The sequence below is a fragment of the Perca flavescens genome, chromosome 14 (assembly GCF_004354835.1).
Source record: "Perca flavescens isolate YP-PL-M2 chromosome 14, PFLA_1.0, whole genome shotgun sequence".
NCBI lineage: Eukaryota > Metazoa > Chordata > Actinopteri > Perciformes > Percidae > Perca > Perca flavescens.
The window spans coordinates 9,054,999-9,079,392 of NC_041344.1; the positions used below are offsets into that span (position 1 = coordinate 9,054,999).

Sequence of the window (24,394 nt, forward strand, 5' to 3'; positions counted from 1 at the left end):
TGGCATTGGATGGCAGCAAACATACGGTTCCCCACAAGCAGATAACAGTGTCACAAGAAGTGGAGCTAACACACACACACACACTTACCTAAACACTGACACACAAACAGAAACACACAAACTTTAATCATTGAAACCGAAAGGCCACAAACACACACACACACACACACACACACACACACACACACACACACACACACAGACAGGTGTGAACCATCATTCAAACACATTCATTCACATTAATTAACCTTTTTGTCAGTGTTAGACTCTGGTGATGTAATCATGCATGCATCTTCATCTCTTATGAAAAACTGGATATAGTCTATCGTGCTCCATGCAGTTTATAACTGGTGCAAGCTTCTGTACACATCGTGGTAACTTACATATAATGGTTCAAAGGACTCCACTGTGTTTAAGTAGAAATATGCATATGTTTAATTTTTATTTTCAAAGCTTTGGTGAATAAATTACTGCAGTACATATCCAGTGTACTACTAATTTCTCCAGTAGCTATAACACTATCAGAGAAAGTTCTCCTTAAAGTCCCAACAATCCGAACAGAGCTGGGTAAATCTGCCTTTTCCTTTCACACCCTGCATGCCTGGAATGAGCTACAGGGCATACTTAACTTGGCATCTTTACCCCCTTTAGAAGTGTTTGACTTTACTTTAAATTAGCTTTCACGGGACAATGTTGGTGCTTTTAGCAGGTGCAAGTATTTGCCGTGATTCTTTCAGCCTCTAATTCCTGTATGTTTAGTGTCTGTTGTTGTATTTTGGTATATTTTTTTCCCCCCGTGATGTTATCTGTTCCTGTCTTGTATATGAAACTTTTTGTTTTGCTGTCCATCTTGACCACGACTACCTGGCACACAAGATATTGTATTTCAATGGGACCCTTCTGGCTAAATATAGGATTCATGCAAATAAAAAGGAAAGGCAGCTGAAAAACACCCTAGACAAACATTCAGCTGACTGTGGCAAACAGACAAACGTGCGCTTTCTCTCACACAAACATCTATGAAAAATTGAAAGATTTGCACAGACTCAAATATTAAAGGAACATGCCGACTTATTGGGAATTTAGCTATTCACCGTAACCCCCAGAGTTAGAAAAGTCGATACATACCCTTCTCATCTCCATGCATGCTGTAAGGCTGTCTGACGGCTCCAGCGGCATCAGGCCAGCACAGAACATCAGGTGAATGGTTCCAGCAATCCTACTGCTCTGAATAAGTGACAAAATAACACCAACATGTTCCTATTTACATGTTGTGATTTATAGAGTGACAGCGTGTACAAAAAACAACGTAACATGAGACACAGCCACCTTCTATCCCTAAACAAACCGGGAACTATATTGTTAGGCGGAAGAATATAGTACTTTGGCGGAGTGATATGCTCGCAGCAAGCCTGACTGAGAATATAGTTCCCGGCTTGTTTACGGTTAGAAGATGGCTGTGTCTCATGTTACGTTGTTTTGTGTACACGCTGTGACTATACAAATCACAACATGTAAATAGGAACAGGTTGGCGTTATTTTGTCACTTTTGTCACAATTCGGAGCAGTAGGCTCGTTGGAACCGGTTACCTGCAGGATCTGTGCTGGGCTAAGCTAATGCTGGAACAGCCAGACAGCGTTACAGCACGCACGGAGATGAGAAGGGTATGTATCGACTTGTCTAACTCTGGGGGTTACGGTGAATAAGCTAAAGTCCCAATAAATCGGCCTGTTCCTTTAACAAAAAACTTCAGGAACAAATTATTTAACAAGCCCTCTTATAATGAATAATTTTTGAGTTTCAGTTTGAATTTATTCACCAAAATAGAACAAAAGGTCAGCACTCTGAACATTTTATATAATAATAATAATACTTTATTATGAGTCTCATCAGTGGCTCTCAGTCTCATCAGTCTGTATTTAAACAGCTGACACCGCCCACCATCTTAACACTGCAGGCACTCTAACCATTAGACGAGTGAAAGGGATGATGCAAAAGATATAAATGGTAAAATCTGTATTATTTTGTCGGACAAACGGTACGAGAAAACCTCTGCAAAGTCTGCTCACTTTTTATTATTTTTCTTTTTTCCCCATTTAAAGATCCCATGACATGCTACTTTTTGGATGCTTTTATATAGGCCTCAGTGATCCCCTAATACTGTATCTGAAGTCTCTTTTATATAGACCTTAGTGGTCCCCTAATACTGTATCTGAAGTCTCTTTTATATAGTCCTTAGTGGTCCCCTAATACTGTATCTGAAGTCTCTTTTATATAAACCTTAGTGGTCCCCTAATACTGTATCTGAAGTCTCTTTTATATAAACCTTAGTGGTCCCCTAATACTGTATCTGAAGTCTCTTTCCCGAAATTCAGCCTTGGTGCAGAATTACAGCCACTAGAGCCAGTCCCACAATGAGCTTTCCTTAGTATGTGCCATTTCTGTGTCTGTAGCTATTGAGGAGGAGAGGGGGGGGCAAGGTGGAGGGTGGGGGTATGGCCTTGACCAACTGCCACTTTGCTCGTTTGAAAGCCATGATGTCTCTCTCTCATGGGTGGGCCAAATTCTCTGGGCGGCCAAAGCAGAGAAAGGGGAGTTAATCTTGCTCATAAGGAGAAGATTCCAGATCGGCCCATCTGAGCTTTCATTTTCTCAAAGGCAGAGCAGGATACCCAGGGCTCGGTTTACACCTATCACCATTTCTAGCCACTGGGGGACCATAGGCAGGCTGGGGGAACGCATATTAATGTTAAAAAACCTCATAAAGTGACATTTTCATGCCATGGGACCTTTAAATCATATATTTAATTGTTCTGTTTTTAGCAGCCTTTAATGAACACCATTTCCCATAAGCCATACACCTGTCTGTAATAACAGCAGGGCAGAGAAAACGGAACCCTGTAAAATGACATTAGAAGTAATAAGATTTGGTGAGTTTTATGGAAATGGTCAAAACTAAGTCACGATGATGTAAGTACCAGCGCCTGTGCTTGTACATTTTCATGGAAGCCGTAGTTTTTTTGGTGCTCACAAAGTAATTGTTGTCAAGCTTTGTTCAAATCACAAATCAGTGTTGTAGTGGATGGCGATTTGTCCCAGAATGCAAAAATAATTTCATGAAAAAAAATGCTGAATGCAAGATTACATTGTGTTGCAGAAGCTAACGTTGGTAGAGGCTAGCCCAGATGTAATCCCATGACTCCAGCTCTCTAATATAACAAAAACATGTACTAGGTTCTCCAGTCAGTGCCCTTGATCAAGGCACTGGCTCAGATCTGGAGTTGGTCCCCGGGCGCTGTGATTGGCTGCCCACTGCTCCCTTGAGGGATGGGTTAAATGCAGAGAATGAATTTCGCTACATGTATGTGTATGTGACAATAAAGTACCTTTACCTTACCTTTACCTTAACATGCAGATAACAACCCATGCCACCCACCCCCATCCCAGAAACTTGGATATGATGTTTACAAATGCAAAACATATCCATGTTCTAAAAACCTCCTCACCCTCGGGGTTACTGACACTCACGAATACAGACTGTATCTCTAGACTGTCAAATGTCCCTTCTCTCTGTCTCACATACACACACATACACACACACACACACACACACACACACACACACACACACACACACACTATTTTGCAGCTATCAGTGTAATACCCACTCCCCAGACAGTTGAAATGCGACAGACCATCTAAAAGGATGAGAAGATTAGTCAGAGTGTGTGTGTATACAGATGTGTTTGTGAGTGTGTGATAGCGTGAGAGTGGATGCCATATGCTTGTACAGTGTATTAACAGAACGTGTGTCAGCTCAACTGTGTTCATTCATAGAAATGTGTGCACTACCAGTCAAAAGTTTTAGAACACCCCAATTTTTCCAGGTTTTTATTGAAATTCATGCAGTTCAATGTCTTATTGTACTCTGAAATGAAAGAATAGAACAAATGAACAATTTAAGTTAAAAAATAAATCATGGAATCAATTTATGAACCAAAATGTATTCTAAATCTTTGACTCATCAAAGTAGCCCCCTTTGGCAGATATAACAGCTGAACACACTCGTGGCATTCTTTCTACAATGGAAATCAAATATTCTTCAGAAAGTTCTTCCCAACTCTGTTGCAGAAGTTCCCATAAATGTGTGGCACTTGTAGGTTGCTTTGCTTTCACTTTTCTGTCCAGTTCATCCCAAACCAGCTCAATGGGGTTAAAGTCTGGTGACTGTGGTGGCCACTCCATGTTTTTAAGCTTACCATCTTGTTCTTTTTTGCTAAGGTAGTTCAGGCATAGTTTGGACTTGTTTTGGGTCATTATCTTGCTGTAGGATGAACCCCTGACTTGGTTCAGGGTGCCTTTCACTCTGTACAAATCACCGACCCTGGATCCAGCAAAACAGCCCCAGACCATCACGCTTCCTCCTCCATGTTTGACAGTTGATGTCACACACTGAGGAACCATCCTGTCGCCTACTCGACGGCGTACAAAAATCCTGCGTGATGAACCGAAGATTTCAAATTTTGATTCATCAGTCCATAGCACCTTCTTCCAGTCTTCAGTAGTCCATTGACGATGTTTCTTGGCCCAGGCAAGCCTCTTTTTCTTATTCTGCTTATTAAGCTGTGCTTGAAGCTGTTGTCCTGTGAGCCGCCTATCACCCAAGCTGTTGACTCTCAGAAACTTGTCTTCTGATTCTGTTGTGGCTTTGGGTCTGCCAGACCTCTTCCTGTCAGAGTTTCCCCCAGTCTCTAAGTGCCTTTTGATGGTGAAGAATACCGACTGTCAAAACTTGATCAACCTCCATTGCTGCAGAACAGCTTTACGTTGTTAACCCATTTCTTGTTCCCTGAAAAAGGCATTTTTGTAAAATACTGAAATGTACATTATTTTTTTTTTTTTAACCTCAGGCAGTTTACCACTTGCCTTTTGCACCATTTTAAGCTATTCATCAGACTTGAACTGCTAAAATTTCAATAAATTTTTTTTTTTAAAATGGGGTGTTCTAAAACTTTTGACCAGTAGTGTATGTTTTGTGGTTGTGTGTTTTGTTTGTGTAATTTCTAAAAAAGTGCGTGTTTATTATTCTCACTTTCTAAGTATCTGCTGCACAGTCTCTCCTACTCGTGTGTGTGCGTGTGTGTGTGTGTGTGTGTGTGTGTGTGTGTGTGTGTGTGTGTGTGTGTGTTTGTGTGTTTTGTCCTCATTTATGCCTCTGCATTATTCAGGGTATTTTGTGGGCTTTTAGGTTGTTGTCTTCATGTTTATGCATGCGTGTGCCTGTGCTCTGTGTGCATGTTTGTGTGTCTATAGTGCACGGATGCATTTAAATCTTCAGACCTCCACAGGCCACCTGTCTGCATGTTTGACCTTCCACCCTCTCCTGTGTATGAGCATGTGTGCCCCTCTCTTGAACTCTGCTTCTCCCACAATGCCTCTCTGCTCTTGCCTACGCCCCAAGCTCATTGACTATTCACAGTTACCTGGTACCAGACAGATGCTGTTGCCATGGCATTGCCGGGGCACCCAGGTGTCCAAATAGCTGTCTTGATGATTGGCTGTTGATGATTGGGTCTATTTATTTCTCTCTCACACACACACACACACATGCATATAAAAATGATCTGAGTCCCAGTGATAGACACAGAGTCACATCCCCACATTCAGGGGCGTGATGATTGGCTGTCAGGAGAACATGTCCCCGATTTGGGCCTGTGGGACTTGAAGTTGTAGAGTGAAGTGTGTTTGAAGTGGCTTGAAGTGACATGTGATGTGTGTGTGTGTGTGTGTGTGTGTGTGTGTGTGTGTGTGTGTGTGTGTGTGTGTGTGTGTGTGTGTGTGTGTGTGTGTGTGTGTGTGTGTGTGTGTATGCAGGAGGTTGTGAACTGAGCGGTGAAGTAGGTTGAATATTAAAAGTCATCCCTTGGCTGCAGACCTGGGCAAAATAGCACTTGAATATATTCCAAACGCTTGAAATGACTCAGGGAGCGCTTCATATAACTGATCTCTTCTCCACTCGCAAGCCCATTCCAACTTTCTGGCGAGGCTGATATTGAGCGCACCCCGAGTCCTTCAAATATTACAATCCACTTTTGCGTTCTCACATTTTCGTACAGGTATTACCCCAGTAGCTTAACCTCTAAACTGTGCTGCTCAGCCAGCTGGTATTGTGTGCCAAATTGACTCTGGAGTTCTTTCTCCCACCTGCTGGAGTGATAAGCCAAAGTGGAATGGATGAATGTGCAGCCTGCAAACGCAGAGTCAGATATTCAGTGTGACTCGTGTCTGATCTCTTTATTCACAGCTTAACATGGAGAATAAGTTATTTAGCCTGGGCCGCTGAGAATATAATAGCTAAAACTTCATTTCAAGTCTGGAATATTTTGATATAAGAAAATGTTAGTTTTGCCTCTGTAAGAACAAAATAGTAACTCAGGGTTCTTTCACATTGTTCTGTTCATTTGGTAAAAATCAAAGCTGTGAGCATTTTGTTTCCGCAGCAGGGACGGAGAGAGCTTCCAAACATAGAGAAGATAAAGTAATTAAAAGTAAATTTCAGTTGGCAATTTCAGTTTTTTACCCTGATTTTTGGTAAAGCAATTATTTTTTATCAGGTTACTACACATTCATTTATATAGCCCAATATCAGATGCAATGCATCGGTGTGTTTTTACAGGCTCATAACAGCACTAGGTCCTGACCTACCCTGAACTCTCTAAGAAAACAATGATAAACATCCCTGGGACATAAGGGGAAAAAACAAGAAATGTTGGAAGATGAAATCCAGAGATCTCAGACAGCGTTGGGGCTTCAGCGTGAACACACAGTGTTTGTAGAATCTAAAATACGTTTTTTTCATAAAAAGTAAATAACAATAAGCCTTTCACATGTTTAAACCCTCCACAATTGATCAATCCTGCGTGAGTCGGTTGAACCAGCTGATAATAACAAAATAATAATAATCCTAATGCATTTTTCACCTGGTAAGATTGAAATTCAATATCTCTTATTCTCATTTATTCAAAAAAAACAAAAACAAATATGCAGCTTTGCAGCTTTCTGCCTTCGTTCTCTTCTTTCCATCAATACTCTCCAACCCTCCAGAAATCTATCAAAACTCACTACTAGGTATTACTGAAGAAACCTATTGCTGCCCATTAACACATTCACAGCTTGGAAAGTAAGTTGGAAGAAGAATAAGATACAGAATTAACAAACAAAATATAGCAAGGTGTTTTAAACAGGATGCAGCTGCCCTTTTGAGAGAAAGATCGGACAAACTTCCACCAAATATCAAACCTGATTAGGATCAGGCTTAATTGGCATACAGCAAACCCCCCCCCCCGAAGCAGATAGCATTCTACCACAGAGAAAGTGGTTGGTCTCTTGGTCTCTTGGCACAATATAATTAAGATGCCATGTGTACTCTACTGTGTGCAGTGACAGTGGATAGGGCGAGAGGGGTCCTCCGCTCACTGTTGCCCCTGGGGTCCCTTTTGCAAGTTAATCTCGCCATGTTGTAGCATTTAAAAGTCTTTAAATGTGTTACACCCGGTACAAGTACAGCAAAGTTCTGATACTGCTCTGTAGTCACACTGTAACCCAATCCCTTCAAACTACTGAAGTGCCACCACAAAGAAGCAATTCACTCTGTTGTTTGTTCAAACAGCAGATTTTTCCACTCCACACTGAGCACGTCCTCAGTTCTTGGTTGAAAAAACTGCTTTGAAGCACCTTGCTTTGCTCCCCTCCCCTCCCTCAAGTGATTTGATGTAATTTGAATATAGGTGACAGCTCTTTTAGGAGAGGGGACAACTCGAAATGTCAGCTTCACCGTGTTTGCAGGGAGCGAGAGGAGTAGAGGCAGAGGGACCGGAGAGAGGAGACGAACTCAGCTGGGGTCGCTCCTCAGCTCCTCCTTTTCCCACTCCTTATTCTTCTTCCTCTCTGCCTCTTTGTGTTTTTCCCTTCTCGTTTGCGTTTTGTCCCTCTTTTCTCCTCCTGTCGCTCCCTCTCCCTCTCTCCGAGTGTGACCTAGTTTGATCCTGAATGGTTTGGGGGCTGTCTGTCTCTGAGATAAACTCATTTGCTCTGGATCATTTAGAGAGCAATGCCATTTCACTCCCCTCCAACCCCTCTACCCTCGATGTTATTTGAGGAAGCAAGCAGCAGAATGTGTGCGTGTGTGTGTGTGTGTGTGTGTGTGTGCGGGCGTGCGTGTGCGTGTGTGATTTGTGTATTCTTTAATCTTTTAAGTGGGTAGAGACATATGGAGAGAAAGGACTCCCGCACAGAGCTGTCAGAAAACGAAAGAGGAACTCTGGCTGCAGATAAGGTTGTGAAGTGTTGCATATCCATATCTGTCACACAAACACTGAGAGCACTGATAGGCCGATTTATTCAGAAAGGTCACGCTGTGCGTGCGTGCGTGCGTGCGTGCGGGCGTGCAGGCGTATGCAGGCTGCACAGTGCAATGGGATTTGATCCCATCATGCCGGCACACGTAGGCGCACTTCATGTGTGTTTTGGCGAGCGTGTTTTGTTTCTCTGCAGGCGGCTCAAAACCGCCACGTACCATAACCAAAAAGCCGTGGGTTGGATGGCTCTTGTCTTGTCTCAGAAGGCTCATTACGCTAAGTGCACAGTGACGGAACTGCCTTGAAATTATTTATGATTCTCCCGCTGTCCCCCTTGTTCTCGTCAGCATCAAGTCATCATCCAAAGCGCCCTAGATTGGCACATCATTTCTGATCCTCATCCTTCCTTCGCTGTCCTGTTTTGTTTTGTTTTGTTTTGTTTTAAAATTGCTCTTGAAACGTTAAAGGAACACGCCGACTTATTGGGACTTTAGCTTATTCTGCTTATTCAAGTCCATACATACCCTTCTAATCTCCGTGCGTTTTGTAACTCTGTCCGACGGCCCCACCGGTAGCTTAGCCTAGCACAGATCCTGGAGGTAACCGGTTCCAACTAGCCTACTGCTCCCAATAAGTGACAAAATAACGCCAACGTGTTCCTATTTACATGTTGTGATTTGTATAGTCACAGCGAGGTCACATGAGACACAGCCATCTTCTAACCGTATACATACTGGGAACTATATTCTCAGAAAGGCGAAGCACTGCTACTCTCTGCTCGGGGCTTCTCAGGTGCTGCGAGCATATCACTCCGCCCAAGTAGCAGAAGTAGCACTTTTTTTTTTAAGAGCAGAAATTATGAATTATTTTGACTTTGAAGATGCTGAGTGAATCACAGACTGGTATATGTCAAAGTTTGGTTTAGTTTTGAAACCATTAAAAAAAACAATTTCAAATGTTATAAAATGGAACAAAACACCACAAAATTCAATTAAAGTCAAATTTATTTTACCTGCGATGCGTTGCATGGGTTCTTTACAACGTACATCCATGTTATTTTGGGTTAAAAAAAAAAAAACATGATATAAAAAATAAATGTTTGTGGACTTACATGTTGCATGTTCAACCTTTGAAACAAGATGTTCATTGCAGGAGACCAGTGCAGTGAAGAGGTTTTGCAATGTAAAACAGATATAGTTTTTCATAAAAATAAGCTTTGATGTGCAACACGCTGTTTGATTATGCGGATTTTCATATAGCTCTCTCTTTCTGTGTTTTCTCCCACTCACCTTTTCCTTTCTCCTCCATTTAATTCCATATAAGCGCTGTCTCTCCAGCTGTTATACCTATTTTCTAAAGGGCCTTGCTGAAAGGAATAAACAAGCTTTTAGCCTCTAAGATTATAAACAATCCTTTTTTTAATTCATTATAATTGCTTGCTGATTGCAGTAATTTCTGTGCACTCATCATTGTATTGGTCTTTTTAGTGCTCGGTGGCCATACGCTGCTCGCTCGTATTTATGGATTTGTGTTTTCTGCGTGTGTGTATGTGTGTGTGTGTGAACACTTGTGAGTCAATTTGTCTTTTCAGAGTCTGTAAATGCAAGAGTGCTTGCTAATGTTGCTGTTTGTGAGCTAGAGTTGGAGGGGGGGGCACTGGGAAAAACAAGTGAGCAGCAGACTGCGATAGAAGGCGACAGAGTGGCTGTGAAAAGGGGGGAAAAAAAAAAAAAAGTGATTGAAAGACTATGTCTTAACTGGAGGCGTACAGAAATAGAGAGCGCGGTAGTCTGATGAAGGGCTGAAGGGCGTGGACGAGAGGGATGAAAGAGAAGAGAGAGGAAATGGTTGGGGTGGATGATGGGAGAGGAAAAAAGTATCAGGAAGGGTGAAAAATAAAAAGAAAAAGAACTGAAAAGAGAGGAGGTGAAAGCAGGATTGAGAGAGACAGAGAGGTAGTTGTGCTGTCAAGTGTCACTCATGGCCTCCCTCGGGAGTGTTTAGACCTTTAAAAGATCCTCCTCTTTTCCTCAGGCCGCTAACACTCCTGTTACCCCCACCTCCTCCTCCTCATCCGTCCTTCCCTCCCTCCCTCGTTTATCAATCCTCATCCCTCCATTCCTCCTCAAACCCCAACCCATGCTCAGTTTGCTCTCCTCCTTCTCTGATTCACCTTCACGCTCCTCTGTTTTCCTTCCTTCCTCTCTTTCTTTGATTTTTCCGCCTTCTCTCCTCTCTTGTTTTCGTTCCCACCGACTCCCAGATCCTCGCATTCTTTTTCTCGTCTTCCCTCCTGCTCCCCACCTTCCCTCCAACACCGAAGCATGCTATTTATAAATTGACTAACTGTACGTGAGTGTGGCTTTCTGAAAGAGAAACAGGCAGAATGAAAGGAAGTACGTGTATTGTTTTGTGTTTGTGTGTTTGTGTGTGTGTGTGTGTGTGTGTGTGTGTGTGTGGCAGCAAATTTCAGTCGCTGAATCTAATGGTGACGTTCGTTCATATCCTGTCATATTGCATCATCACAGTCGACATTTCAGGCACGTAGCTGCAGGGGTTGGTAGCAAAACTTCTCTTTAAACTCACTGAGGGTTTTGAGAATGGGTTTTTTTTTTGTGTCGAAAACATTTGGGTAACACAACCTTAAAACGTCTGAGGCAGCCACTTAATCAGCTGTACGTTTAAAAATGCTCACTTCTCAAAATGGCCTTTTATGGATGGATGAGCAGCAGCACCGGGCTCAGTCTTCAGTTCTCTCTCCAGCATCATTTCAGTGGCAATTGTTATGATTACAGTCCGCTGTGTACTCGCCATTTTCTAAATGGCTTCTCTGGTTTTTTACTAGAGGTTCCTGTCGGAGTCACAAGACTCAGATCTGGTCATGCAGATCAACCAGTTCTCACTCCGAACTCGTAAAATACGGACGCTTGGCCAGTGGCTGTCAGCGCCAGATACGACGCAAAACGCGCCCTTCAGCGTGTGTGTAGAACGCACCAGGCAGAGCAGCAGCTACGCGGGTTGCGAGTTGTATCAAAGATCCTCTACACTAAAGATAGCGCATTTCAAGCAGCGCCAACAGTATGAAACGGTACACACTTCCTGTCTTGTAAAGGTGCGTGGCCTCGTAGTGAACGTCGTGTGGATGGATGAAAAGTTCTATTTGAATAATTTATGTTCTTTTGCTAACGTTAGATATTTACACAGGTAAAAGACATATTTAACATCACGGATGTTAGTTTTGTGAGGGCGTTCACGAACGTTAGCTGACGTTAGCTTCTCTGTGTTGCCAGATCTCGCGAGAGTTTGGTCCCGAGACAGAAACAAGTCTCAAACTAACTGTTGTGTCCGTCTGAAAAATGCCATTTTAGTGTGAAAATGTTCTGGAGATATGTTGGCTTGTAAAAAATGGGTCCAATATTTACTTTGGTGACTACGGTGCAAAAGAATCGCTCATAATTTGTGTTCACGTTCACTTCTTCCGTTGGAATCAATACACTCTGGTAGAATGAAAGCCTGAAATTTGGTATAGTAAGTAGGGGAGAGCGGGGTATGTTGTCACACTTTTCACACTGTCTAACATTTACTGAGCACCATACATCACAATAGTATAAATGTCATACCAAATGAAAGAAGGAATATCATATCTTATCTCATTACGGAGTTGTAGACTGTTAAATAGAGAATGTACACTTGTGACAATTTGCCCCATCGTAAGTTGTCACACTAGATTATCTAAAAATAAGAACACAACTAATTTGTGAATATTGATTTCCAGAACTGGAAATATAAACTATCATGCCTAGAGAACCTGGAAAAACAATACACATTTCAATCAAAACACATTAAGTGGCAAGACCACTTTACTTTGAACTTTAAACTCTAACGTTCTCTGGCTTGCACATAGATTCATGATAACTAAATGGAAAGCTGCAGATAACTTGCTTAACTTAACATGTTTAATCTGAACTAAACAGATGCCCTGTATTTGACTAATCAGGCTCATCTTTAAAGTCACAATTCTGGCACACATAAATTGCCTGGCCTAAGGTGCAAGCATTATGGGCCCATTTGTTGCATTTTACACATTTTACCCAGGTCTCTTTTGGACGACTGTTTGAAAATGGCTCCACACAGACGAGGCAGAAGCACTCTTCATCATCTGATGATGACTCTTGTATCATTTTTCTTCTTTTAGCTGCCTTGTTCTTCGTAGGTCCAGATTTTGACTGGAGTTATGAGCAGTGTGACAACTTACCCATGTGACAACTTACCCCACTCTCCCCTATGGCCTAAATGATTCTCAAAAATTGCCTCTTGCTTGTTCTGATTTAATTCTTCAAGTTTTCCCACTCTGTGGCATGTGATATATTAACGGCTGGATGAACCAAATGTGTGTTTTTCCACCCATATTTTGAATCAGAGAGAGATAGTTAAGTACATGCCGTGGGCACAATATGTTTCTCTGATGGTTAATATAGCCCCACACACTGGAGCGTTTGATAAGGGCGATGGAGAGCAATGGAGCGCTTTAAACAGGGATTGTTGTTTCAGTTTTATTTAAATTGCACCAGCAATTTCTCACCACTTGAGTTTCACTCATATTATAGCATTATATCTGCAGGTTTGGGATGTTTTGCTACCAGGCGATAAATTGAGAAATGGACAAAGCAGGAGTGAAGGACTGCTGTAGTGTGCACCAGCGAATTTCCACCCCCTCATTTTTACTTCTAAAACCCAATGCTACAATATGAAGCCCGGGCTATTGATTTAACAATATAAATGTTTGATAATTCTAGTTTGATAAATATTCTACAACTTCAGCAGGAACTAGCACCGACTCGCTGATGAGAAAATAAAGCTGCATTTTAGATGGATGGAGGTGCATGAAAATAAAAGGTGCCATTCTCTAAGCTGTGTGTGTGTGTGTGTGTGTGTGTGTGTGTGTGTGTGTGTGTGTGTGTGTGTGTGTGTGTGTGTGTGTGTGTGTGTTTGTGTGTTGAGCCTGGGACAGGCAGGTGGGTGTGTTGACTCACCTCTTAAGCAACCTGCATGTGGGAGATTTGAAAAGCTAACAAACGGAGAGTCACTCCTGCAGCTCGAGGATACATGGATGAAAACACTTTTGGGTTATTTGGATTCCTATTTTGTTACTTTAAACTTCAACCAAGAACCTAGAAGCAAAGTTGTACAAGGTATACTTTCATCTAGATGTGTAACACACAAAACCATTTTTACTTGTATTTTTTTTAAATATGTTAGGTCCATATGTGTTTGTGTTATGTCGTGAATGTGAAAATGAACTGCTACCTCCTCTGTCAGCTCTAGCCACTGAAAAGAAATAAGCGGAGAACTCAGGCCAATTACAAAAGCTGGTCAGTCTGACGTGGTGTTGCCTGAGCTCATTACTATTCATGAGCTCGCCCAGTTCCGCTGGGTAATGGATACTGATAGCCAGGCTCTCATTGGCTAGCTGTTAGTCAATCAGAGTCAAGCAGCTTAGCTCGTTGAATATTAATAAGAACTGGCACAAATCGAGCTGAGTCTTCCTGCAGGTTTTCTGTACCACGCTAGAATGGCTTGAAACAAGGTAACCAAGGCATTTTTTCCATGTCCATGGTAGAACTTCAGACATTACCACAAAGTAATAAAATACGTGTGGCAGGGCACCTTTAACAGATTTGTAAGCGTAGAAGAGGTTTTGAGAGCAAGTGTTAACAGACTCATGGGCATTATCAGTGTTTTGAGAAAGAAAGTAGAATGGTGTAACTATATTCAAGAGAGCAACCTTGCTCTTTTGTTCACTGTCGTCCAAGTTGTTCATACATTTTGGCAGATTTTGCATTCTTTGCAGGCAAACTCCAACTTAGAGCCGAGTTAACTCTATTGGATTTGACTTGTGAGGCATTATCCTGTTAAACTTCGCCTTGTAAGCAGGCTTCTTCCCAATGCTCTCCTTCATCTTTAAACCTGTTGGTAAGAACCCTCTCAAGGGCTTTAAATCTTACAAAACAAAAGCAGATTGCAAACTGAGCATTTACAAAATCAGGATCGTGCCCTCAAAATGTTATTCTGCTCATATTCTGACCCTGTGCACTGTGTAATCTTGGCTTGCAGAGTAATAACAGCTTGGGTTTGTTTTGGTGCTCGTTCAAAAGTTTTGTTATTAATAAACTTCCATATTTATGTAAGTTAATTTCACTTCTGTGTCCACACATACCGTCTTGCATACATGTATTTGCTGCCCTTTTATTCTTTATTTTGAGGCTTTCTGGGAGCCATGCAAAGGCTGGGGTCAAAAGAAAAAGTAGAAACTGTTCCTGTTCCTATAATAAAAAAATAAAATGATTGCATATTTTCCTAATCAGTAACCCAACTTCCAACAGCTATGTAGTCCTTTTCTCAGATTTTTGGCATTTATATTCAGGTTTTTTTTTCTGCTTTAATTCATCCTGCTCAAAAAACAGGTGGATGGAAATTCACTCATTGTTGCAATATGTACTTTAATAATTCTGGTTTGCCTGCAGTGAGAGGAACAGGTGCATGTGATGTGAATAGTGGCTGATGCTTGCTGCCTGTTCAGGGATGTACTGAGTGAGAGAGGTGTGAGTGTGTTCTCTGAGAGATTATTAAAACAGTTTAGCATTATCTTCAGATAATGCATCTTCTTTTCTCCTCTGTATTCTTCTCCTCGGGGTGCAGTCAACTCTTCTTCACCATTCTCTGACCAATCACGTTTCTGTTCCTGCTGCAGCCCATCCCAGGTCGCGTTTGTCATGCAGCACCACGACTTATTGTTTATTGAAAAGGCGGTTTGTAATCGATCACAAACATTAATGGCAAACATCGCCAGTATAAACTTTGATAACGCCATGGCACACATCAGATGATGCATTTGACACACACACTCACACACACATGCTCACACACATGGAGGGATGAAGGGATTGCTTCCATTCACATGAATCTGTTTGTGTCTGTGCATCTACAACTGTAAGGAAAGGCCGGTGTCGTTCTCTCCCCCCCCCTCCATCTGTCTCTCCATGCCGTCATTGTGTATTCTTTCAGTTTTTTCTCCTGCACCTTGAATCCATCCTTCCTTCCTCGCCTCCCTCCCCTCCTTTCCAACCTCATCCTTCTCTCCTCCCTCCCTCCTTTCCCCCACCTCCATCTGTCTCTCCCTTCCTCGTCTCCCCTTCTCTCTCTCTTCCCCTCCACCTCTCCTTTGTTTTCAAAGATTCTCTCTCCTTTCCTCCCTCACTGGGTGTTTGTGATCACACATAATCAAAACTCGCTCCCTCTCCTGTCTGTGACCATCGTGACTCTCTCTCTCTCTCTCTCTCTCTCTCTCTCTCTCTCTCTCCCCATACACACACACACACACACACACACACACACACACACACACACTTGCCAGTATTCCAATGGATTTACCCAGACATGAGTGACATGCGTACATATCTATTTATCTCTATCTATCTATCTATCTATCTATCTATCTATCTATCTATCTATCTATCTATCTATCTGTCTATCTATCTATCTGTCTATCTATCTATCTATCTATCTATCTGTCTATCTGTCTGTCTGTCTGTCTGTCTGGCTACCTAAGTATCGGTATATCTCTCCTTGAAGAGAGTGTAAGCTTGGAACAGACAGCCACCTGCTGGCGAGGAGGAGGATATGCAGCCAGTCTTTTTTACACTGTGATCAAAAATCTATTTTCATCAACTCTCCCCCTTACCTATATTTTCTCACTCATCCCTTGCAGTATATAGCAGTGTATGCAGTTTCATTTTTATTTCCGTATTTATTGGCATCTGAAACTTCTGCAACCAGCCCAAATACAATGCTTAGGGGTGACTTGGGGTTATTGGAATTTCATGGAATAATTAAAAAAATGACATTGCACAGGAAGTTATCTTTCAGGAAACCATCAAAAGACCTCACTGTACATAGTTTTTATAAGGACCATTTCTTTGGTGGATTTGGTGCTATCTGGACCATTAAAAGGTTTAGTTATTACATAATGATTTATATCCAGATGTTTTTTCATCTAGTCCCTCCATCCTAATGGTTCTTTGGCCTACGAATAGGCAGATAAGGATGAGGATGATATCACTTTTGGCAAATTAAAAAGAACTTTCTTTGTAACAATGAAGAAAAAAGTATCTTTTTGTTTGATGTAATTGTCTTTTGAAATGTATTCAGTTGCATCTCTCTGTGTGTTTCACAAGCTGTAATTGAAGTGGAGTTTCAAACTACATGTGTACAGCAATTGCAGTACAGTTTCTTTCTCGCAGTAGCAGCAGCAGCAGAAATTGGCTTCATTTTAGGTACATAATCATACAACCATCAGCTAAATGTATAAGCTAAAAGAGTGCAAATCATTGCGGTAATTATCCTTTTATCATCTCTATATCAAACTCAGTGGAGTGCTTTTACTTCAGCGGTAGTGATGAAATACCATTTCATGAAGGAAAAAAAAGGACCAAAAAACTTGTAAAGATAATTCAACCCTCACTTTGTTGTTTCTGCCAAAAGCCCTGTTATAGTCAATGATTATGCGACGCCATTGATGCTGGTTGTTGTGTGCAGCTGCTGTCAGTCTGTTGTTGTTTTTTTCTTTCAAATGAAAGCGTTACTGTAATGAGAGGCTTTTACAGTCAATTTAGATGCCTCACTGCCCTCCAGATATCATAAATAGGCTCTTAATTGAAGGGAGGTGTCGAGGTCAGTGTGAGACTCAGGTGATGTTGAGCTGCATTGTAAAGATGTTTGGCATTCATGAGTGTTCTCGCACAACACAGAGCTGTGAGCTGCTGCTGTTTTACAAGATCTCATTGAAATCGTTATGCATATGTGACTGGGCTTCAATGTAACACCATACAAACTTATGCAGGATGACATTGAATAGAAACTTGACTTTTGATTACCTGCTTCTACATGATGATTATATTTGGGAGGCTGGGCTAAAGGGGGAAGAGTGGGTTGTTGGTGTTGTTGTTGATGTGAAATGGGTGAATAAGAGGCAAATTGTACCGCTTTTGTTCGCTAAGGTAGCAAGGCGCTAGACATCGGCCATTTTATTACACCACCTTGCTAGTACTGGGTTGGACCCATTAGCCTTTTGCCTCCAAAACTGTCTTAATTCTTTGTGCCATAAATTTAACACAGTGCTGGAAACTTTCCTCAGAGACTTTAGTGGAGGTCCATACTGACATATCTCCTGTTCCACCACATCCCCAAGGTGCTCTATTGGATTTAGATCTGGTGACTGTGGAGGCCATTTCAGTACAGTGAACTCTGTCATGTGTCATGTGAGATGATTTGGGCTTTGTGACGTGGTGCGTTATCCTGCTGGAAATAGCTGTTAGGATGGGTATACTGTGGTCATATTCTCGCATTGCCACACCTTCCTCCACAGTGCTGCGTTGGAGGGTCTGGCTAGTCCACACAGCATTCTGGGATGGGAGAAAACATGCTCTGGTTTGTTGGCATTTCTTTAAAACAATCAAATTCATCTTGGGCGATGCTAAGCGCCGTACGAAGCAAGGATGTCTCTGCAAAACAGCCTCGGGAAGGAACTTGTTTTGGTGGAACAACTGTACGCTCAAAAGTTGTTTTAGTCGTGCAACAGAAAACTCCAATTGGACAGATAGTCTAGCTAGCTGTCTGGATTTACCCTGCAGAGATCTGAGGAGCAGTTAACCATAGTCCTCAGAAATCATCCAAAGTTTAAAATGCTAACAAAAAGAAAGCGGCAGGTGACGGATATCCGACCAAAATGAGGGACATTCAGCCGGTGGCACCAGAGCAATCCCGGGAATGAAACGTCGTTGATATAGACTGCTGTGGCCATAAAGGGACGGACGTGGTTAGCAAAAATACAGGTAGGCTGTGGCGTTTAAATGATGCACAATTGGTACTAAGGAGCCCAAAGTGTGTCAAGAAAATATCCTCCACACCATTACACCAGCAGCAGCCTGAACCGTTAATTCAAGGCAGGGTGGAATCAATGCTTTTATGTTGTTTACGTCAAATTCTGACCCTACTATCTGAATGTCGCAACAGAAATCGGGCTGGAGATGGTTGTGTGTAAAAATCCCAGTAGATCAGCAATTTCTGAAATACTCAAGTTCTGATGCTTGGTTTAAACATCAGCAGATCATGTCTACATGCCTAAATCCATTGAGTTGCCGCCATGTGATTGGCATTTCTGATTCTGTTGAACTGTGGTGAACCTAATAAAGTGGTCAGCGGTGAGTGTATAAATGCAATCCATCCCTCCGGGGATTCCTCAGGTAGTTCCTTTTACTCATACTCCTTTAAAACCAAACTATAGTTTTTTTTTGTGTGTTTGTTTAACATGTTTTGCTCGGCTACAGTAAAAAGTGAAATACTGTACTGTTAATCACCACACTACTATTTTCTGTCACACAGACTTCAGCAGCAAAACACATAAAAACACAGATATTGCAAGTGAGCGGCGTTAAAGTGCCAGAAGCAGTCCAATAAAATATTAATGAATTGGTATTAAAACCGTCTCTCTTTCTCTCCCCCCCCCACCCCCTGTGTGTTTCACGCATACCAGAAGAGAAGAGACAAATCACTCCGGGCCCGTCGTCAGGTGCGGTTATCGGCGGCATCCTCGGCGCCCTTGTCTTCATCAGCATCATCATCGGCATCATCTTCTTCATCCGCAAGCGCCAGAAAGAGGGAGAGTAAGTCTTCATTAACAACCCTGCAACCACTTCATGGTTTAGTTAACCTCCTGAGAAAAATGAATCTCCCCTTCTGGGACCAAGGCTCATTAAAACAGATTACATGTCATGACGAGACCCAGCAGAAGCAGCTCGGTCACAAATCCTGACCTGAAGTTTATAGCGTGAGACCGTCTGGAGACTTCACTCCCAAAATGCTCATTCCTTTGCCCCCTCCCCCCATTCACTCTCTGCAATTCCTCCCCTGGGCTGCAGCTGCAAATAGGAATTTATTAAACCTTCACTGTTTTAATTCCACGAGTTTAAGGGGTGATTTTCCAATCTGAGACTTCCTGTGGAACAACAGGGTATACAGCAAATTAATCAGTCATTGTTTCCTACTTGCTGAGTCAGAGGGCGGTTAGTTACAAGTACTAACTGGATGTTGCAGACATGTTGCTGATGTTTTAATGTGTGACCGCTTCAACGGTATAATTAGATGGAATTCATGACAATTACCAAAATTGCAAGCAAACAGAAATTGATGATTGCAAATTTCAGGGTTAAAGCATATTATGTACCATATAAATGACCGTAGAATGATTCATAAGCCAGTCTCATCGTATTTTTTAAAATGACCTCTGGCCAGAAATTACTGCAAAATCACATTCTTTTAATCCTCAAACTATAATTTGTTTTCCAGCTGTGTTTGTCCACATGCTTTTCATTGTGCCTAATGTAGAGTTCACACCAAAGACACAGTATGCTGCATGAGCTACAGTGAGAGAGATACAGTATATTTACTGTATCGTGGAGTTTTTTTTTTAAAGCACCAAACAGAGGCTGGCACCCGCTCCTGAGAATTTCATGTCAGGCCTGGGAGATGCTAGCACACACACACACACACACACACACACACACACACACACACACACACAAACAAATGTGAGCTGTACGTTCATAACTTGCATTGATAGATATAGCCAGCATAGGTTAGCTAATATCTTAAAATGTAAACGACAGTAAGGAAATCTTCTATTAATTCTGCTTATTTTGTGTAAAATGGGTTTAATGGGATGGATTTCCGGACATGTCAACTTCATATTCAAAAGTGACAAAGTCACAAGAAGAACTCTGTAGCTTTTTTTTTTTACGCACATTTAGGCTGCTGTCAGGTAGGTTTTTGTCTGAATTGTTTTTCCAACCCTCTACAGCTGTTTCAAGCATACTAGCTCTGACTTAAAACCTCTAGCAGCAAAAGAGCCACATATTGTTTATTGGTCAGGAGTAGAGGAGACCGGGGATAGTTTGGTATTTCGGTCTGTATCTTGGAGCTATTTTAAGCCAACGGGTTCAAAATGTGATTCGAACTAGTTACATTTGTCTGCTATTAAACGACGTAGCTGTTATCTTTGCAACCCAAACAGAAGATGCATGGTTTACTCTCAAACACAAGCAGTAAAATGTTACAATTTACCCCATAGCCTGAGTTAGTTGTACCATACCCTGGGGTGAAATGTAACTTTATGAAATTATAACATGAATTGATTATAACAAAAACTTGATATTGAAACTTTCATTCAACATTTCAATGACTTTTTAATATAATACCTGTGTGTGTGTGTGTGTGTGTGTGTGTGTGTGTGTGTGTGTGTGTGTGTGTGGGGTTGAGAGGCACGCCTCGGTATGTTTTTCTTTTCCAAGAGATTTAAAGAAAAAAAACACAAATACAAACAAAATTTTGGTTGGGGTAGGTTGTAACATTTTGTAACCCAGACTCTTATTACAACTAACCCAGACTATTGTCACCATGAACTAGTTTAATTTACAGCTAACAGATAAAACATTAGCACTAACAACCTGCATGCAGGACAGCCGTAAAGACACACAATAAGCAAGATTTAAGTTTGTTGAGTTTTTTTTCTTTCTGAAATGTGCAGTGTCTGTCACAGGGGGCTGATTCTTCACGCGTGTATTACGGCCTTAACAGAGCATGTTTAGAGTGAATCAGCTGTTTCGAAACTTGTTTTCTGATTGGAGAAATGGGACGTGTTACAACTCTCCCTGGTTGAAGACCGTACTAGTCTGCTGGATGTGTTAAATAGGCAATTTTCTAAATAAGCCAATAACCTTATAAGTTATGAACCTGCAATTTGCGTTGGCCGTGTATCTGTCAGCTTCTCACAATGTTTTTCCGCCCATCATGGCCAAAATATAAATGAGAATAAAAGAGCCTTTTTTTCGAATCCCAGAGCTGATGAGTGAAGCGGTGCCACATTTTGTACTGTATTTCCCTGAGGGCAAGGAAAAGTGTTTTCATTCTTTACTTTTAATACAAATTGGTGTGCCAGTATGAATACATAGCTTTAGCATTCAACTGAATACTCATTGTGTTTTTGCCTTAACAGACTCTTTGAACTACGACAAAATGGGATGTCTTGAGCACTTAATATTTCAAGACTGTCTGTATCTGTGCTCTCACAGTTACCCATCTTGTTTCTTTGTGTAGTACAAAAGAAATTGGTTGCCTTAACGAAGCAGCGATCAGTACACCGTTCTCTTTGTCTTTTCTCCAATCAGGGGCCCCCCCAAGCACAAGCCCCCTCCCCCTGTGAAGGCCGGCAGCTCAACAGAGATGGTGAGTGGTCGACATGTATTCAAATCTATTTCTATTGTCACCATGATTATATTCCCCACACACACACATGCACACACACAAACACACAAATTCACACACGGAGTCCATTTGGGCATCATAATGGGGCTAATGGCTATTGATTGGAGATCTGAGTTGGCTTATGTGTGTCGAAATAATTAGCTTGGTTTGTGAAGAGCTCCATTAGAGCGCTGCTCGCCTCATCCCCATTTTATTCCATCACTCGATCACATTTTGTTGCGCTCATAACACATGATGTAATGAGGCTAAAACGCTCCAATTTTATGTTGATTAGATGTATAAAATATGTCTAAATGCCTGTTAAGGCCCAAGCTGAAATGGGGTTCACAGGGTTCAACAGTGAAAGTTTATTAGACGTCTACACGGTGGCTTAGAGATCAGCATCTGTGGAACGTGATTAAAATAAAGCATTACCTCTGTCGCGCTATTTCCAAGTCCAAATCAAGCCTCTGGTCTTTGAAGGCAAGTTTAGGTCAAGTGATATGTTTTTAGAAGCAAACTGCAAGTCAATTGCAAATCATCCGGTCTCTGTATGCAGGATTTCATTTCACTTTAATGTACTGCTAGTCTCTCTTTGCCAGACCATCCTCCAAAGCGCTGCGGAGGAAGGTCTGGCTAGTCCAAACAGCATTCCGGGATGGGAGAAAAACGTGCTCTAGTTTATTGGCATTTCTTTAAACCAATCACAATCGTGATAAATCAGCCAATGTGTCCCTGAGCAAAACACTTAACCCCTAGGTGCTCCCGAGGCGTGAATCCTCTGACATTTATATAGCAATTGTAAGTCGCTTTGGATAAAAGTGTCAGCTAAATGACATGTAATGTGATATTGGGCCCTATTTTAACGATCTAAGTGCATGGTTCAAAAGGGTTGTACTTAGTGTCTTAATTAATCATAGGTGTGTTTTGGGCATAACATGTCATCTCCCATTCCCTTTAAAAGACAGGCGCGTTTTGACTTTGGCACATTGCTATTATGATGGCTGATTTGCTAAGCAGGAAGGAGAAGAGGAGAATAAACTGATCTGCTCGTGCGTGAAGTGAAAGTGTGTGAGCAGATCACACCATAATACTATTTCACATTGTAATATTTTTAATCTTTTGCATGTTTGTGTGCTGCTGCGCGTACCTTTGTGTGTAACAAGCATATTGACGCGCGCTGTGCACGGGACTAATGCGCTGTTAAAACAACAATGAAATGCTGCGTTATTGACTTTAGACCAGGTTTTTGTTGGTCAATGGCGTTATCACTTTCCGCTGCCTCAAGAGAGCAACACACCAAGAATGCACCTGAACACACCTCCCTGTAAGACCAGCACGCCCACGGGCACAAAGATGGGCGCAGGTGCATTTGCTATTTAAACGACGCGGGCGCTGGACGGGAAATTGACAACTGCGTCGGTCTTAAACTAGCAAAGACACTTGCGTTGGGCTTTGTGCTGCACTGTGCCGGTTCAAGATAGGGCCCATTGTATTGTAAGGCCGTATATTATGGCAGAAAACAAAATATTACAACCATTAGAAACAGTGGGCTAAGGTACATGAAAAAAGTAGGCCTAAATAAAATCCATCTTCTAAGATGTGTCCTTTAAAATGAGACTGTGTAGATTTTCCTGAACAGCAACTTCTGTTGCCACAAGTGATAAATACAGGATCAACTGACAAGATTTTCTTCACTGTGTTGTTTTTAAGCGGGTTTCTAAAAGTTTTTTTTTAAAGATAATTTTTTGGGCTTTTCTGCCTTTAATGGATCGGACAGCTAGGTGAGAGAGGGGGAAGACATGCAGGAAATCGTCACCGGTTGGACTCAAACCCTGGACCTCTTCGTCGAGGCATAAGCCTCTCAGTATATGTGAACCTGCTCTACCCACTGAGCCAACCCGGCCACAGGGTTCTAAAAGTTTTGATGACTGAATGCCAATTTAAGCCACTTACTCTCACTTTAAACTGCAGAGTTGTCCACCAAAACCATTAACTTTAGCTAACAGCACTAGCATTGGTGGCAGAACGTAATTCTCTCATCACTGGCGAGCAGCCACTGGCCACTGTCATGTTCCAGTGCCGCACAAATGTTTTCTGAGGGCCGCCGTTGGCCACACGTAGAGCCACACTGCGCTTTAAAAGATCGCTATGTTTATCTCTGACGTCTTAAGATTTAAGGTTTAACAGTAAAGGTCAAGAAAAATCTGAATTTACCTATTAATGTCATGTTACACAGCTAGTTAAAGTTTGCTAACATTAGCCACCATGAATTCGGCTGCATATTTGTAAGTGGAAGAGCGTGTTATTTTTTCTTTCAAAGCTCACAAGGTCTTTATTTATGACTCTAGTCTGCAGCTCTGTGGTCTCGTTAACATAAACCTATTTTTATGCATTGTTTCAAGCTCTTCTCTTCTCTTCTCCGCTGTATTTCATTGTATTGTTTTCTGTTCCCTTCCCCGTGTTGATGTGGTTTCTTTGCATGAAGCTGAACAAGCCATCAGAGCCTCCTACAGCCACCGAGACAGCGCCTCTGAGCCCAGGAGAGGTTTACTACGAGCCCACAGGGGGAGAGCCTGTCACGGTAACTAACACAGCACACAAACACAAAAGCAGGTTTTTGCTCACTGACATATTCTGTCACGGTGGGCTCCATATCTGTTTGGACAGCTACACACTG

The 24,394-nt window shown here is 41.9% G+C and overlaps 1 protein-coding gene across 1 annotated transcript in view; it reads left to right on the forward strand.

The window, feature by feature from the left end:
* pvrl2l (PVR cell adhesion molecule related 2 like) overlaps positions 1–24,394 on the forward strand; it is a 364,045-nt gene that overhangs the window by 337,445 nt on the left and 2,206 nt on the right. The window contains exons 7-9 of the mRNA XM_028597617.1: positions 18,950–19,079; positions 21,639–21,696; positions 24,203–24,298. Of these exons, the coding sequence (XP_028453418.1) occupies positions 18,950–19,079; positions 21,639–21,696; positions 24,203–24,298 (284 nt within the window). The remainder of the gene's footprint in view (positions 1–18,949; positions 19,080–21,638; positions 21,697–24,202; positions 24,299–24,394) is intronic.